At 37.8% G+C, this 13,665-nt stretch overlaps 3 protein-coding genes across 3 annotated transcripts; 2 read left to right on the forward strand and 1 right to left on the reverse strand.

Annotated features, from left to right (window-relative positions):
* The first annotated feature begins 2,117 nt into the window (after nucleotides 1-2,117).
* Nucleotides 2,118-6,692, forward strand: LOC132172449 (protein STRICTOSIDINE SYNTHASE-LIKE 6-like). Its single transcript, XM_059583957.1, has 4 exons — nucleotides 2,118-2,655; nucleotides 3,486-3,793; nucleotides 3,882-4,014; nucleotides 6,143-6,692. Exons 1-4 carry the CDS (start codon nucleotides 2,206-2,208, stop codon nucleotides 6,410-6,412), a joined length of 1,161 nt encoding a protein of 386 aa, XP_059439940.1. The 5' UTR covers nucleotides 2,118-2,205; the 3' UTR covers nucleotides 6,413-6,692.
* A 1,698-nt stretch (nucleotides 6,693-8,390) lies between these two features.
* On the forward strand, nucleotides 8,391-10,656 carry LOC132170475 (protein STRICTOSIDINE SYNTHASE-LIKE 5-like). Its single transcript, XM_059581471.1, has 4 exons — nucleotides 8,391-9,066; nucleotides 9,550-9,857; nucleotides 9,951-10,083; nucleotides 10,218-10,656. The coding sequence occupies exons 1-4, from the start codon at nucleotides 8,620-8,622 to the stop codon at nucleotides 10,494-10,496; spliced, it is 1,167 nt and encodes a 388-aa protein (XP_059437454.1). The 5' UTR covers nucleotides 8,391-8,619; the 3' UTR covers nucleotides 10,497-10,656.
* Nucleotides 10,657-10,771: 115 nt separating this feature from the next.
* LOC132170473 (isovalerate--CoA ligase AAE2-like) lies at nucleotides 10,772-13,567 on the reverse strand. Its single transcript, XM_059581470.1, has 2 exons — nucleotides 13,223-13,567; nucleotides 10,772-12,330 (listed from the first exon to the last, which is right to left on the reverse strand). Exons 1-2 carry the CDS (start codon nucleotides 13,553-13,555, stop codon nucleotides 10,888-10,890), a joined length of 1,776 nt encoding a protein of 591 aa, XP_059437453.1. The 5' UTR covers nucleotides 13,556-13,567; the 3' UTR covers nucleotides 10,772-10,887.
* Nucleotides 13,568-13,665: the final 98 nt, after the last annotated feature.

A 13,665-nucleotide genomic window follows, 5' to 3' on the forward strand; every position in this document is an offset into this window, starting at 1 on the left:
ATTCGTTAAATTACTATCTAATTGATCGAAGATTTGATATATTCATAACTTAAACTCAACTTTAGCTTAATTTTTAAACCAAAATTTTTTTCTCTCGCTAGTTAAAGGCTCTCTCTTTCCTTCACATACATTTTTAAAATAAAAAATTTTTTTAAAAAGTTGAGTTTAAGTTATACCTTTATTATTTTTTATTTAAATTACTATCTAATTGATAAAAGGTGTGATACAACCATAACTTAAACTCAACTTTAACCCAACTTTTAGACCAAAATTTATTTTTCTAGTTTAAGGTTCTCTTTCTCTTTCATAGGTAGTTTTTTTTTTAGATTTAAGTTGTACCTTTATTATTTCTCAATTAATAATATCTCTTTAAATTTTTAATTGCGATAATATCTTAAAAAAGAAAAAAAAAGGACAATATCTCTCTAAAGCCTGCAAAAAAATAAAAGCTTTTTTAATAAAACAAAAACACTTTAATAAATAAATAAAAAATATATTTTTTTAAAAAATGTCCACATCATGATTTTTGTAGGGTATTGACTTTTTTCATTATATTTTGTATTGGGCCTATTGTGCCATAGCCCATAGGGCTGTTAAGTGAGCGAAGCGTCTCGTGAGCAAGTTCGGGCTCGGCTCGCATAAGCTCGGCTCGTGCTCGACTCGAATATTAAATGAAGCACTTCATGAACACAAATCCTAGCTCGAATATTAAACGAAGCAAGCTCGGCTCGACTCGGCTAAGCTCATGAACAGCTCGTATAAGCTCGAGTGTGTGTGTGTATGTATATATATATATATATATATATATATATATAAACTAAGTAATACATAATTAATTATAAATCTCATAATTATTAAAACCTAAAAATTGCATTTATATTTAAGCGTTAGAGAATGGAAAATTCTAGACCCTTCATGATCAAAGAGAGAGAACAATCATTAAAAAGACCTTGATTCAATTAGAACATATCCAAATGAAAGGAAGAAGAATCAAGCAGAAACTATTGAGGGAGATTGCGAAAGGTATAAACTATTGAAGAATCAAACAGACCCAAACACTATCACTACCTGTATGGTGAGTGAGAGTGAGAGAGTGGGAAATGAGAGTTTAGGTGGAAGATCCGTTGTGACTGGTGAGAGGGATTGAGAGAGAAACGTTAAAAAAATATTTTTTTGTAAGTGACGTTGTCTCAATGCAGTTTGAATGCAACATGTTAACTTGTCCCACATTGTTAAGAAAACATCAATCTCTAAGTTTGTTTATCTATAAAAGGATGCATATCCTCTCTCTTTGAAACCAAATGCCTTGCTGTATTGACTCAGGCTCCATACTCGACTAGTCAGGTTAAGCAAATGCTCATATGCAAACTAACTTCTTAAGCCGTTTAAGAGTGCTTGAAGTTAAAAAAAAATTTTAAAACAAAAACATTAAATATAAGAGCCAGCTCGCGAGCTGGCTCGGCTCGACTTATTATTAGCTCGAACTCGATTTTTTTTTTGGCTCGACCTTAAGCTTGACTCGAGCTCGAGCTCGAGTAAAATTTAAACGAGCTAAGCCTAAACAAGGGAAGCTCGCTCAAGCTCGGCTCGTTTACACCCCTAATAGCCCATACTCTAGCAGTTGTTGTTGGTGAAGTTCTTACTCAACACGCATGCATGATCCCTATTCCCTTGACACTGACTAGTGTCTAGTTAGAATCTCAAGGTAGATAACTGTGGTCTGTGGATATTGGATAAGATTAATTTTGTTTCAAATGTGCCTCGTAAGGGGTATATTTGGTAAATAATTTTATTGTGAGTTTTTTTTTTTTTTTAAAAAAAAGCAGTAATATGATTTGTAAAATAAATGAAAAAAATAAAATTTGATTGTCCGGAAAAAAAAAAGTGAAAAAAAGAAAAAAAAAAAGAAGAAAAGTTTGTTGCCAAATGGTTTTATTTATTTTTATTTTTATTTTTTAATAAAAGATTTTTTTTTGATGAATAAAAAAAAAAAAAAAAGATTTTCATGTCTGATTAAAATTTTTGATATTATCAAATACCAAAAAATAAAAAAGTATTTTTTAATACTTGGAGATAAATATGTTAAGAAGGGATCAGGGTCCACGCACGGCAAAGACTTTTATGTCTCTGAAGAACAATAAATTCATGATAGCATTATCTCGTCGTTTCCTGAAACAGAGTCACTGAACTCCCGAGTCACCACCAATGTCCGAGTCAAAAAGCCCCGACTCACCTTCCCTACCCAACGCTTCTAATTCTAATATAATCTCCAAAAGGATAACCTCATGGTCCTTCACTTTACTTATTACAGCACTGGTCCCCGTTGTCGCTGCAACAATCCTTTACCAACTCGACACGTTCGACCCGGCTCCTCTGCCACCGGGCGAGTTGAGTCGGCATGTCATAGAGGCGCCAGCACGCAACAGTCGCATGCTAGAGGGATCTGAGCTGGTGGGTGTGGGAAATTTGGCCGGCCCAGAAGATATTGCTTATGATCCCAGCGCCGGAGTCTTCTATACTGGCTGTGCTGACGGCTGGATCAACCGAGTCACCGTGAACGACTCGGTGGTGCACAAGTGGATCAACACCGGCGGCAGACCTTTGGGAATCGCCGTTGGACGTCACAACGAACTTATAGTTGCTGACCCCGCAAAGGTATGCTCTCGATCTGTGTGCGGACTTCTTTAGATTTTTAGCCACATCAGTACTGACATCACTAGATTCTGTGAGCATTTGCTCGTTGAGTGGAGGCTAGCTTTTTTGTTTTTTGTTTTTTCACGTTGAGTGGAGCCTAGTGAGTAAATTTAATTTAATTTTTTTTATTGAAAGTGCTAAGTAGTGGATTATCACTTTAGTTTGTAAAAGAATTATATTAAAATCTATAATACCTTAACAATTTGTAAGAGCTTTTCAAATTGCATGGGAAAGGTTTTTTAATTTTTGCTAATGCTAAATACTATATTTTTATCTTATGCAAATTAATCATTGATTTTCTTTTTTATTTAACGATGATTAATCTAAAGGCTAATTAGTTAGAACTGCAACGTCGGCCTTTTTAAATGGATGTTGAATGAAATTATAGTATAACGCTGTTTTCTTCCCCCTACTCCTTTCACTTTTATACTGCATTAAAACGCTTTATTATTATTATTATTATTATTATTATTTTTAAAGTAAACTATAAATTAAAAACATTAACAAACGAATTTTTCTATTGGAAATAAAAAATTTTCTTCTTTCTGCTTTGTGCACATGAGGTTAATAAACACGACAGTTTCAAACGATCTTTGCATTTTTTTTTTATTTTTTTAACAAAGACGGATTCAAAGATTTTGATTGAAACTGCTATTTCAGCATTGTGAGATAGAATGTAGTTTATATTATTACTTGATCAATAATTGCTAATTACAAAAGAAAAAAAAGAAAAGAAAGAAGGTTGCTAATTGTTTAATTATATTAATGAGAAGTAGTGTACATGTAAACAGGGCCTACTGAACGTGACTGCAGAAGGTGTGGTGGAGTTCTTGACAGATGAAGCAGAGGGGCAAAAATTCGGAACAATAGACGGTGTGGATGTAGCAGAGAATGGGATGATTTATTTTACAGATGCTTCATATAAATATAGCTTAAGCGAGTTCATTTGGGACTTCTTGGAGGGTAAGCCCCATGGCAGGCTTATGAGCTATGATCCTGCAACCAGAAGGACCAATGTGCTGCTCCGGAACCTTTACTTTGCTAATGGTGTTGCAGTCTCACCGGATCAAAATTATGTGATCTTTTGTGAAACCCTAGTGTATGTTTCCTATATATTAATGAAAGTTTAGTTTTTGTTTGGCATCTGTCAAAGTTTTGATGATTCCCCAAATGGGTTGCTAATGCAGAAGAAGGTGTAGAAAATATATCATACAAGGCGAGGAAAAAGGAAAAGTAGATGAGTTTATCGAATATCTACCAGGCATGCCTGATAACATCCGATATGATGGAGAAGGCCACTACTGGATTGCATTTCCAACGGTAAATTAAGCCACTTCTTACTTTCTGATATTCCTGCTTTTGAATCATATATATTGAGAACCGTACACGAAGAGTATATATATATATATATATATATATATATGGTTTACTATTAGTCAATACTAGTGACTGCACACCAAGTACTAGAAAAAAGGTTGAAAGGAGAAGAAACAGTTAGAAAGGTCGATCGGAGGGCGTAATCACCTCCAATGCTTAAGTTAAAATGAGTAGGAAGAAAGACAAATTGATAGAGTAAGAGTGTATGAATGTGTACCCGGTAAAAAGTTCTTCTCTCCTTATATATGCTCGTCATTCCCGTCTCTCCTTGTTAGGGTTTGGGAATTTCAAAGATTGTTAAGGGAGTTAAATGCTGTTAAGGTCATATTGTGAGTGAAAATGTCCCATTTTAAGGACATTTTTTACTATTTCAACGTTCCTAAATTTAACTTTAGTCACTTTACTTGGAACAGCAAAATGTTACCATTTGAGCGTCCCTAACTAAATAGGGATGTTTTTTGGCCCAAAAATGTCCCTAAATCATATATATATTTTTTGTAGTGATTGGGGAGGTTTTTAACGTGAAAAATTCGTTATTTGACATGATTGAGGGTCGGGAGTCAGCTGTTCAATGGCAGAGAGAAGCAGGGGCGACCTGGGGGCGGTCGCCCCTGGTAAAATAAAATTTAATTTTTTTTAAAAAATATTTTTCTGGCTGAATTGTTTACTGCCCCAGGTAACAAAATTTTGTATTTTTTTTTTTTTTAAAAAAAAAAAAAGTAAAAAACTCTTCTTTTGGTTTCTTGGTTTCACATTAAAAATAAAAATAAATAAAGTCAAGAAATTTAATGTTTATTTACCAACATTTGGCATTTTCTTGTCATAATCCAAGTACCCAACCGAGTAAGTTAAGAGTAAATTTTATAATTAAGCCATTAACCCCCTAAATTTGTCTTGATTATGACAGCACTCTTAGTTTGTCTTGGTTATAATTTAAGCTTTTTAATTGAGATATATCTCTCATTTTCATCGTTTTGTTTATCTTATTCTAAAACAATATTGTTAATTTTTTTTTTCCTTTGTTTGGTGTGTTTTATATAGTACTTTGAGATTTTGTCAAGTATCAACGAGTTTCAGAAGATTATTGCCAATTTTAGATTTGTTTTTTTTATTAATTCATTTTAGGCTAATAGCTATCGGAATATGTTAATAATTTTATTATAATATCATTAGAGTATAAGAAGTAAACAATTATTAAAACAATACTTCGTAACAAAATGGAAGATGAATTTCTTAAAGATAATTTACTTGTCTACATTGAAAGGAAAATTGTTGAAAGCTTCGATTCAGATTTAATACTTGATAATTTTGTTTTTCTAAGACCGCATAAAATGCAATTTTAGGCACTTTGTATTTTGTATTTTCTTTTACTTTTGTACTAGTGCCTACATGGTAACTAAAATATCAATTTAGCATATAAATATGCTTTTTGTGATACATATATTGTGATTTAATTTTATTTATTTATTGTATTTACCATATTATAATAAAAATATAATATATAAAGAGAAAAAAAAAATATTTATTATTATATTTTATTATTTTATTGACTCCCCCGATAGAATGAACTCCTGGATCCGCCACTCCAGCTGTTGTGCAACTTGGGTACAAAGAGAAATAGAGTACAATACACTGGGCCCAACCTTTTTCCTATATAATCTAACATATTAGATAGAATCCAAAACCTACAATCCTTTCCTAATTTAGACCGAGAGGATGAGAAAAATATTATACTGTTTGCCACTTTTGTTATTCACGAATCACGTACGGATATAATGGCAATTAATGGTGGTAATTATGAATCATTTGCGGTTGATGCTAGGAATGTTGGTTGAAACAAAATATCTCTAAGCTTGACTAACAATAATGCAATAAATCTTATTCAACTGTAGCACTGTAAATCTGTAATTAATTCCTAAAGAAGACTGGCCATGGTGTACGTGATTATATATACTTTAATGATTTTGATTAATAGAGAAAAGCAAGTTAGTTTTCATGGATGAATTTTAGTACTCCTAATTAACAGCATTGTCATTGAGTGTATATATTTTGGTACAAATACTGGCTGCAGGCACAGACATTTTCATGGGATCTAGCACTCAGATACCCTATCATTCGGAAGGGTATAGCAATCATGGAGAGGTACGTTGGGAGACCAAATATGGAGAAGAATGGCGGGGTTCTGGCTGTTGATTTGGCAGGAAACCCCACTGCCCACTACCATGATCCTGGATTGTCAATGGTTACAACTGGGATCAAGATAGGAGATCATTTGTACTGTGGTTCCCTTGTCTCTCCCTACATTATCCGCCTCAATCTAAAACAACATCCTGCGACATGATCAGCAACAGCACGAGCGTTCTAGTTCTTGCATGCTGCAGAAAAATCGATCCTTGACGACATCTTAAATAATTGGGCAGACATAATATCCAAGACAATGAAACTCTGGTTCTCGCACTATGTGTTTTTGTGCTTAAGTTAGCAAAGTGAAGGTAGTATTGCTCTAAGGATGAAAGAGCTAGAATATTGGTAAAGAGATTCGCTATTTGATTGTACTTGAAATAATGTACGTCTTCTCTTTATGCATGGTATCCACCAATAATACAGTAAAATCTTGACTATGTCATTTACTGATAACATACGGCCTAAACTAGGCGTGGCCTGAATTATGATCCTGATCAAGTGTGATGCCGAGTTATGGCTTACTAACAAGTTATGATCGTGTTCTAATGGTGTGCAGGATTCTAAGTTTATCGGTGACGAGTGGGGTTTTCTCTATATTTCACTTATGGTGTTCTTTATGTAATTATTGTGTCGGCACTTTATCTCATATGACCCAATCAGGGCCCGTGATTTGAGCTTGGCTAATTCGGCCCAAACTGTGGTTTCTGGGTCTAAATTTTCGACCCGAGCTAATCGGTGGATATATGTGACATATAACAAACAAAAGATTGAAGGGTCTTTTCCACTCATTTAGGTGGTGTTTGCCAAAAGGCATGGCTCAGCCTAAATACTGTTTAAGTGATGTAAAATTAAACTATTACCCTTCATTTGTTTCTCCAAAAAATTTCCAGCGCTTTATTCTTTTCCTCCAGCTCCCTCATTTCCTCATCTCCGTGTCTCCTTCACGAGTCGCCCTTGCGAAAACTGCACCAGCCCGTTATGTCCTAGTAACAAGCAAAAAGACACCCAAAGCAAAGACCATCACAATACAGGGGATTCCAAATCCTAGACCCCAGATAAGGTTTTCTTGTATATAGCTCATCATCATTATTGTTACTTACTGTGCCGCCCGCAACAACACCAAAGTTCCACCAATTGAAGAATGAGCTTTTGGATCTGCACTCGTCTGGATCTTGCCCATCAAACTGATCTGCCCCAAAAGCCTGAACACAAGGCTTGTGTCCACCCTACCCAACAGCAACTATATACAGAGATACAAAGAATAGATTTCTTGGACCTGATTTGAAGAACCCAGTACGATTTTGGTGTCTAAGTAGTCAGAAGAAGTGCTTAGAGACGGAAGCATAGCCGACAGAGTCAACAAGAATAGTCCCTGTTTTTCAATTCAAAGATAGATTAGCAGAGGAATTTTCAATTTTTCTGTGTAGCAGCAACGTGTGTGTGAGAGAGAGAGAGAGGTGAACCAGGATGTAGATAAGAGAACCAATGACAATAGTGCGGTAGCAGCCCAGAAAAGAATCGGCCACGAATGCACCCAAAAGCGGAAGCAACGACGCCGTTCTTGACCACATGTTCACGTTCTCGGCGGCCGTGGCTGTGGACTGTCCCAGTGGCCCAGTGAGGTACGTTATGAGGTTGCAGCTGATCCCATAGTAAGAAAACCTCTCCGCAACTTCCACACCTAATTTACTCGTGCCTGATAGTCAAACTCAAAAAAATTCCCTCCTTTGCTTGTGAGTTAGATTTGGTGCGACTGTTACCTATGACGAAGGATGCGGATCTCCAGCCGCCGGAGGTGTATCGGAGGACCGGACGGCCTTTGTAGTCAACGGCGCCATCGACGGTGCCTAATAGTAGTGGTGTTTCGATGGTGGGTGTGGTGGCCATTTCCTTTGATTGATTTGGCGAGTCTCAAAGTCCCTGGAAACAGAGGACGCGTGGTGGGGAGGGTTGGGGAGACGCTGAGCAAACAAAAAGCGTGAGAAATTTCAGAGAGGGGCAATATGGTAAAAAATATCACAAATGTTGAGGGAAAAATCGGTCAATGGTTCAGACACTAAACAGTGTGTGGGCCAAGGCTGTTACCAAGATTTAATACAATAAATCTTGGTTAGATTTGAAAGGGATACCCCGATGTATTCAAGGTAAAAGTCATCGGATTTGGTTGTGTGCGCTATTGAATTCATAAATCTATGTATTTGCCTTGCTTTCATCAGTTGCCAAAATTAAAATCAATTGCTCCTTTGGTTCCCACGAGATCGTTGGAAGTGGCCCACTTTCTAATTAACTTCCCATCTTGAACTAATTAGCCATTATCTATTTATCTCCTCCTTTCCTGAAACTGTGTCCCTAAACTCCCCAGTCATGTCCGACTCCGTCTCAGCTTCCCCACGCAACGTTTCTAATATCACTTCCAAGAGAAAAACTTCATGGTCCTTCACTTTTGTTATTACAGCACTGATTCCCGTTGTCGCCGCCACAATCCTCTACCAACTCGACTCGTTCGACCCGGCTCCTATGCCCCCCGATGCGCTGACTCGGCACGCCATTGCCGTGCCAGCTCGCAACAACCGCATGCTAAAAGGATCGGAGCTCGTGGGTGTGGGGGATTTGAATGGCCCAGAAGATGTCGCTTATGAACCCAAGTCCGGAGTCATCTACACGGGCTGTGCCGACGGGTGGATCAAACGGGTCACGGTGAACGACTCGGTCTCTCACTCGGTGGTGGAGAAGTGGGTCAACACCGGCGGGCGACCTTTGGGAATCGCTTTTGGACGCAACAACGAAGTCATCGTCGCTGATGGCATAAAGGTAAATCAGTCCATTTATTTGCTTTTGGACTTGTTCAGCGTAATAATTTTGGAAAAAACATTGTAATAAGGGTACTGTGGGAATTTTCTAAATTCACTTCTTACCTCAATTCTTTTTTAATTTTTTAATTTTTTAATTTTTTTTGCGAAAAAGAATATTCAATTCTTTTGAATAAAAGACCATTCTATTCTTGGAAAAAATTGAATAGGGATATTACTCATTGAGGTCTCGAGTTCGAAATTTCCTTGCTCCCTAGTGTTAGTTACCTCTTGGGGCCAGCCACCCGGGCGAAGCCCACGACTCAATGTTCAATGCACCAAATGGTGCGGAGTATTGGACTATGGATTAGTCTGGTGGATTCTGACTCGGCCTTTACGCTTGGTTCACAGCCGGCACACAAAGTGCGGCAGAGGTAGGTGAAACCAAGACACAAAAAAAAAAAATTATTTTGAAGTTTTAATGAGATGTAATATTGTATAACAGGGCCTACTAAACGTGACCGCGGAAGGTACTGTGGAGTTGTTGACAGATGAGGCTGAGGGACAAAAATTCAGAACCACAGACGCTGTGGATGTAGCAGATAATGGCATAATTTATTTTTCAGATGCTTCATATAAATATAGTTTAAGCGAGTGTACTTTGGACGTCTTGGAGGGTAGGCCCCATGGCAGGCTTCTGAGCTATGATCCTGCAACCAAAAGCACCAAGGTGCTGGTCCACGACCTCTACTTTGCTAATGGTGTTGCGGTCTCACCCGATCAAAATTATGTGATCTTTTGTGAAACCCCAGTGTATGTTTGCTATATATTAATGAAAGTTTAGTTTTTGTTTGGCATCTGTCAAAGTTTTGATGATTCGAAATGGGTTATTAATTATTAATGCAGGAGGAGGTGTAGAAAATATCATATACAAGGCAAGGAAGAGGGAAGAGTAGATGAGTTTATCGATAATCTACCAGGAATGCCTGATAACATCCGATATGATGGAGAAGGTCATTACTGGATTGCACTCTTTACGGTAAATCGGTTCTTATATATTTTTCATTCTTAAGAAATTTTGTTTGTTTGTTGCCTGTGAAACAATGATAGTATGCTTAATTTTAGTACTCCTAACAGCTTTTTCTTGACCATCTTTTTATGTAATATTGGCAGGGACCGACACTTACATGGGATTTAGCAGTCAGATACCCTTTCATCCGGAAGGGTATTGCAATCATGGAGAAGTATGGACAGCGACCACGTACAGAGAAGAATAGTGGGGTTTTGGCCGTTGATTTGGCAGGAAAACCCACTGCCTACTACCATGATCCTGGACTGTCATTTGTTACAAGTGGGATCAAGATCAGAGATCATTTGTACTGTGGTTCCGTTTTTTCACCGTACATTACCCGCCTTAATCTGAAAGAACATCCTGCGCTAGCTACCACATGAGCATGCAACAAGGCCCCCTATAAGATTAAGAACAAGCTTGTCTATTGTTCTGGCTCTTGGAGTCGATCTCTATGCATGTGCGAATGTGGGGCTGGAGACTATTTGATGAATCGGTGATCTGTGAACCTAATGACAAAAATAGACTTTTCCTTGTATTTAACTTTTCTTCCATTTGTGTCTTTTCACTTTGTCTGAGACTCTCAAGAACTCTTTGTGCTTTATAAATGATTGTCTTTCAATAAGACTAAATTTGCAAATTTATTGTATAAGTTGGAGACAAAATTTGTTTAAGCTTCAGCATTCTCATTTTGTATACTGCACTGCTTTCTTCTAACTAATATGAAATCCCACATTTTTTATTTTCCAACAGACGACAGCTATAACTTTTTGGTCATGAAAGGCTGCTCATAGCCTTTGCTCTTTCTCTCAAAATAAACTTCTGTGTCTTTCCCGTCGAAGTTTTTGGCAAATCCCCAAAAATAACAGTCCGGGGAGCCATATAATGTGGTAAATGATCCCTACAGAAGTTGATTAGTTCTTCAGCACCAACATCATCACACCCCTCTTTTAACTTCACAAATGCACAAGGCGTCTGGCCCCAGTGATCATCCGGCCGCGCAACAACTGCAGCCTCAATAACTGCTGGATGACCATACAAAACTGTTTCTACTTCAACTGTGCATATGTTCTCCCCACCAGAAATTATTATATCCTTCAACCGGTCCTTTACTTCTATGTAATTATCAGGGTGTTTCACGGCAAGATCCCCGCTTCGAAACCATCCACCGCTGAAAGCTTCTTCTGTTGCTTTCAAATCTTTGAGGTATCCACTCATTATTGTGTTTCCTCTAAACATGATCTCACCTATTGTTTTACCATCAGCTGGCACGCTTGCCATTGTGACAGGATCTCTTATGTCAACCTCTTCCAAACCAAGGTGATGCACCCCTTGTCGCGCTTTCAATTTGGATCGTTCAACAAGAGGCAGAGAATCCCACTCAGGTTTCCATATGCAGGAAGTCCCCGGACCGAATGTTTCCGTGAGGCCGTACAAGTGAGACACTCCAAAACCCAGCTCTTCCATTTTGGAAATAATCTGTGGGGGTGGCGGTGAACCGCCTGTCATCACTTCCACCTTGTGAGGAAGCGGCCTTCGGTCACTGACTGGGGAATTCACAATCATGTTCAGGACAGTTGGTGCCCCTCCCATGTGTGTCACATTGTGCTGAGCAATGCTTTCAAATATACCCCTTGGAGTGACTTTTCTAAGGCATATATTGGTGCCACCCTGAGCTGCCACTCCCCAAATGAGACACCACCCGTTGCAATGAAACATAGGAACAGTCCAAAGGTAAACCGGCATTGAGCCTATCCCATGGAGAAGAACAGTTGCCAGGGAATTGAGATAGGCACCTCTGTGACCATACACAACTCCTTTTGGTCTAGATGTTGTGCCAGAAGTGTAATTCAGGCTGATAGGATCCCATTCGCTATTTGGTCGCCTTATCTCAAATACATCGTGTCCGTTTGCGAGAAGACTCTCATATTCGCAGGTTTCCGAAGCAACGTCGATGGGACATGGACCATCAGATTCAGATATCAAGACTAGGAATGGAGGCTTTGTGTCTGTCTCTGCAAGAAGATGGAGAGCTCCCTGAGCAATTTCAAGTAACTGGTAGTCTACAAAGATGATCTTCGCATCTGAATGCCTTAGTAAGGATGACAACATAGCTGAATCATTCCGTGTATTTAGTGTACAGAGAACTGCTCCCGCCATTGGAACTGCAAAATGCAGCTCTTGCATTGCAGGGACATTAGGGGCCAGGGTTGCAACCTGCAAAAACAAACAAAGAGTCACAAACGTGAAAATAAGGGCTTCAACTCTTCTTTATATCAGCTGACAGATCTAGCAGCAGTGACTCTGTGGGTAGCATATTTGAGTAAACAAAATTTTCCCAATAGCCTTGTATTCTGGCAAGCTACTCAAAGTGATTGGAAAAATTTGGCCTGCAACTTTCAATTAATCTCAAAATGTGAAAATCAAAAATCTCTTCTTCTCTCTTTCGTTTTCTGATCCAAAAAAGAAGACATTAATAAACACTTTTTCAAATAAAAAACCAAAAACATCCCTCAAAATACATTAACAAACATACCAAGCTTTCCTAACTAGTAATTCTAGAAGTCTCTCTTCTATCCCTTTAAAAATGAGCTGGCTTTTAAAATCACCATTAAATCAAAATCCAATAATAATTAATCACAAGCTCAATGGTGATTTTAAAAGCCACATCATTATTGGAGGGATACAAGAGGAAAAAAAAAAAAAACCATGACAAGAAATCACAGCAGAGTAATACCCAGCACACCTGAAACAACACATTTGCTTATCAAAAAAGAAAACCATTTCATACCAAAACAGATCAGGCTTAATCAAAGTATCCATTTTGTCAAAAAAAAAAATCAAAGTATCCATATATGGCAGAAAGAGGAACTAGTTGAGACTACAAAACAAATGTTATAATTAAGTACCATAAATAGCAAATAAATTCAATGCATGATGGATATAAACCAAGGCTTCATGGAAAGGAAGAAGTCACATAAACTCCGGAAAACAATGATAAAGACCGATAATCAAATCAAGGAACCATGGAAAACATAAAAACCTGTAAGAATAACATGAAATTTAATCTAAAAGTAGCACAAATTGCATGTTATATAAACCGACTCACAACATCACCGCGGGAAATCCCCATCTGGGTCAGAGCAGATGCAAGTTTCAGACATCGTTCGTGAGTTTCACCCCATGTGTATTTCACAGAACCATAAACGACCGAGTTCCTGTCTCCGTAAGCCTTTGCTGCTCGCTCCAAGAAGCTTATGGGAGTCAAAGGAGCGAAGTTTGCTGAACAACGAACCAGACCCTCCATTGATCTCCATGATTCTGGCTCAAAGCTCCTGGAAAAGTGAGAGAATTTACGAGAATTTTGAGTGAAGAAGGAAAAATGAAAGTGATTGGAACTACGCAGGAAGCGAGTCCAGGAGTTCTTGAAGAACTGGTTCATAGTGTTGGAGAAACAAAGAGGATAGTAATATTAAATGTTGGGCTCTAGTTATAGATGAGGATCCTATTTATTGCTTCAACCTGAGGTGAATATTAAATCACTAGTTAATT

Source organism: Corylus avellana, chromosome ca2, assembly GCF_901000735.1.
Source record: "Corylus avellana chromosome ca2, CavTom2PMs-1.0".
NCBI lineage: Eukaryota > Viridiplantae > Streptophyta > Magnoliopsida > Fagales > Betulaceae > Corylus > Corylus avellana.

Excerpts from the sequence above, each read along its gene's own strand:
- LOC132172449 (XM_059583957.1), top strand. The coding sequence starts at position 2,206 with ATGTCCGAGTCAAAAAGCCCCGACTCACCTTCCCTACCCAACGCTTCT. Across the intron at positions 2,656-3,485 it reads TAGTTGCTGACCCCGCAAAG|GGCCTACTGAACGTGACTGC; the intron begins GTATGCTCTCGA and ends ACATGTAAACAG. Across the intron at positions 4,015-6,142 it reads ACTGGATTGCATTTCCAACG|GCACAGACATTTTCATGGGA; the intron begins GTAAATTAAGCC and ends TACTGGCTGCAG.
- LOC132170475 (XM_059581471.1), top strand. The coding sequence starts at position 8,620 with ATGTCCGACTCCGTCTCAGCTTCCCCACGCAACGTTTCTAATATCACT. Across the intron at positions 9,067-9,549 it reads TCGTCGCTGATGGCATAAAG|GGCCTACTAAACGTGACCGC; the intron begins GTAAATCAGTCC and ends ATTGTATAACAG. Across the intron at positions 10,084-10,217 it reads ACTGGATTGCACTCTTTACG|GGACCGACACTTACATGGGA; the intron begins GTAAATCGGTTC and ends TAATATTGGCAG.
- LOC132170473 (XM_059581470.1), bottom strand. The coding sequence starts at position 13,555 with ATGAACCAGTTCTTCAAGAACTCCTGGACTCGCTTCCTGCGTAGTTCC. Across the intron at positions 12,331-13,222 it reads GGATTTCCCGCGGTGATGTT|GTTGCAACCCTGGCCCCTAA; the intron begins GTGAGTCGGTTT and ends TTGTTTTTGCAG.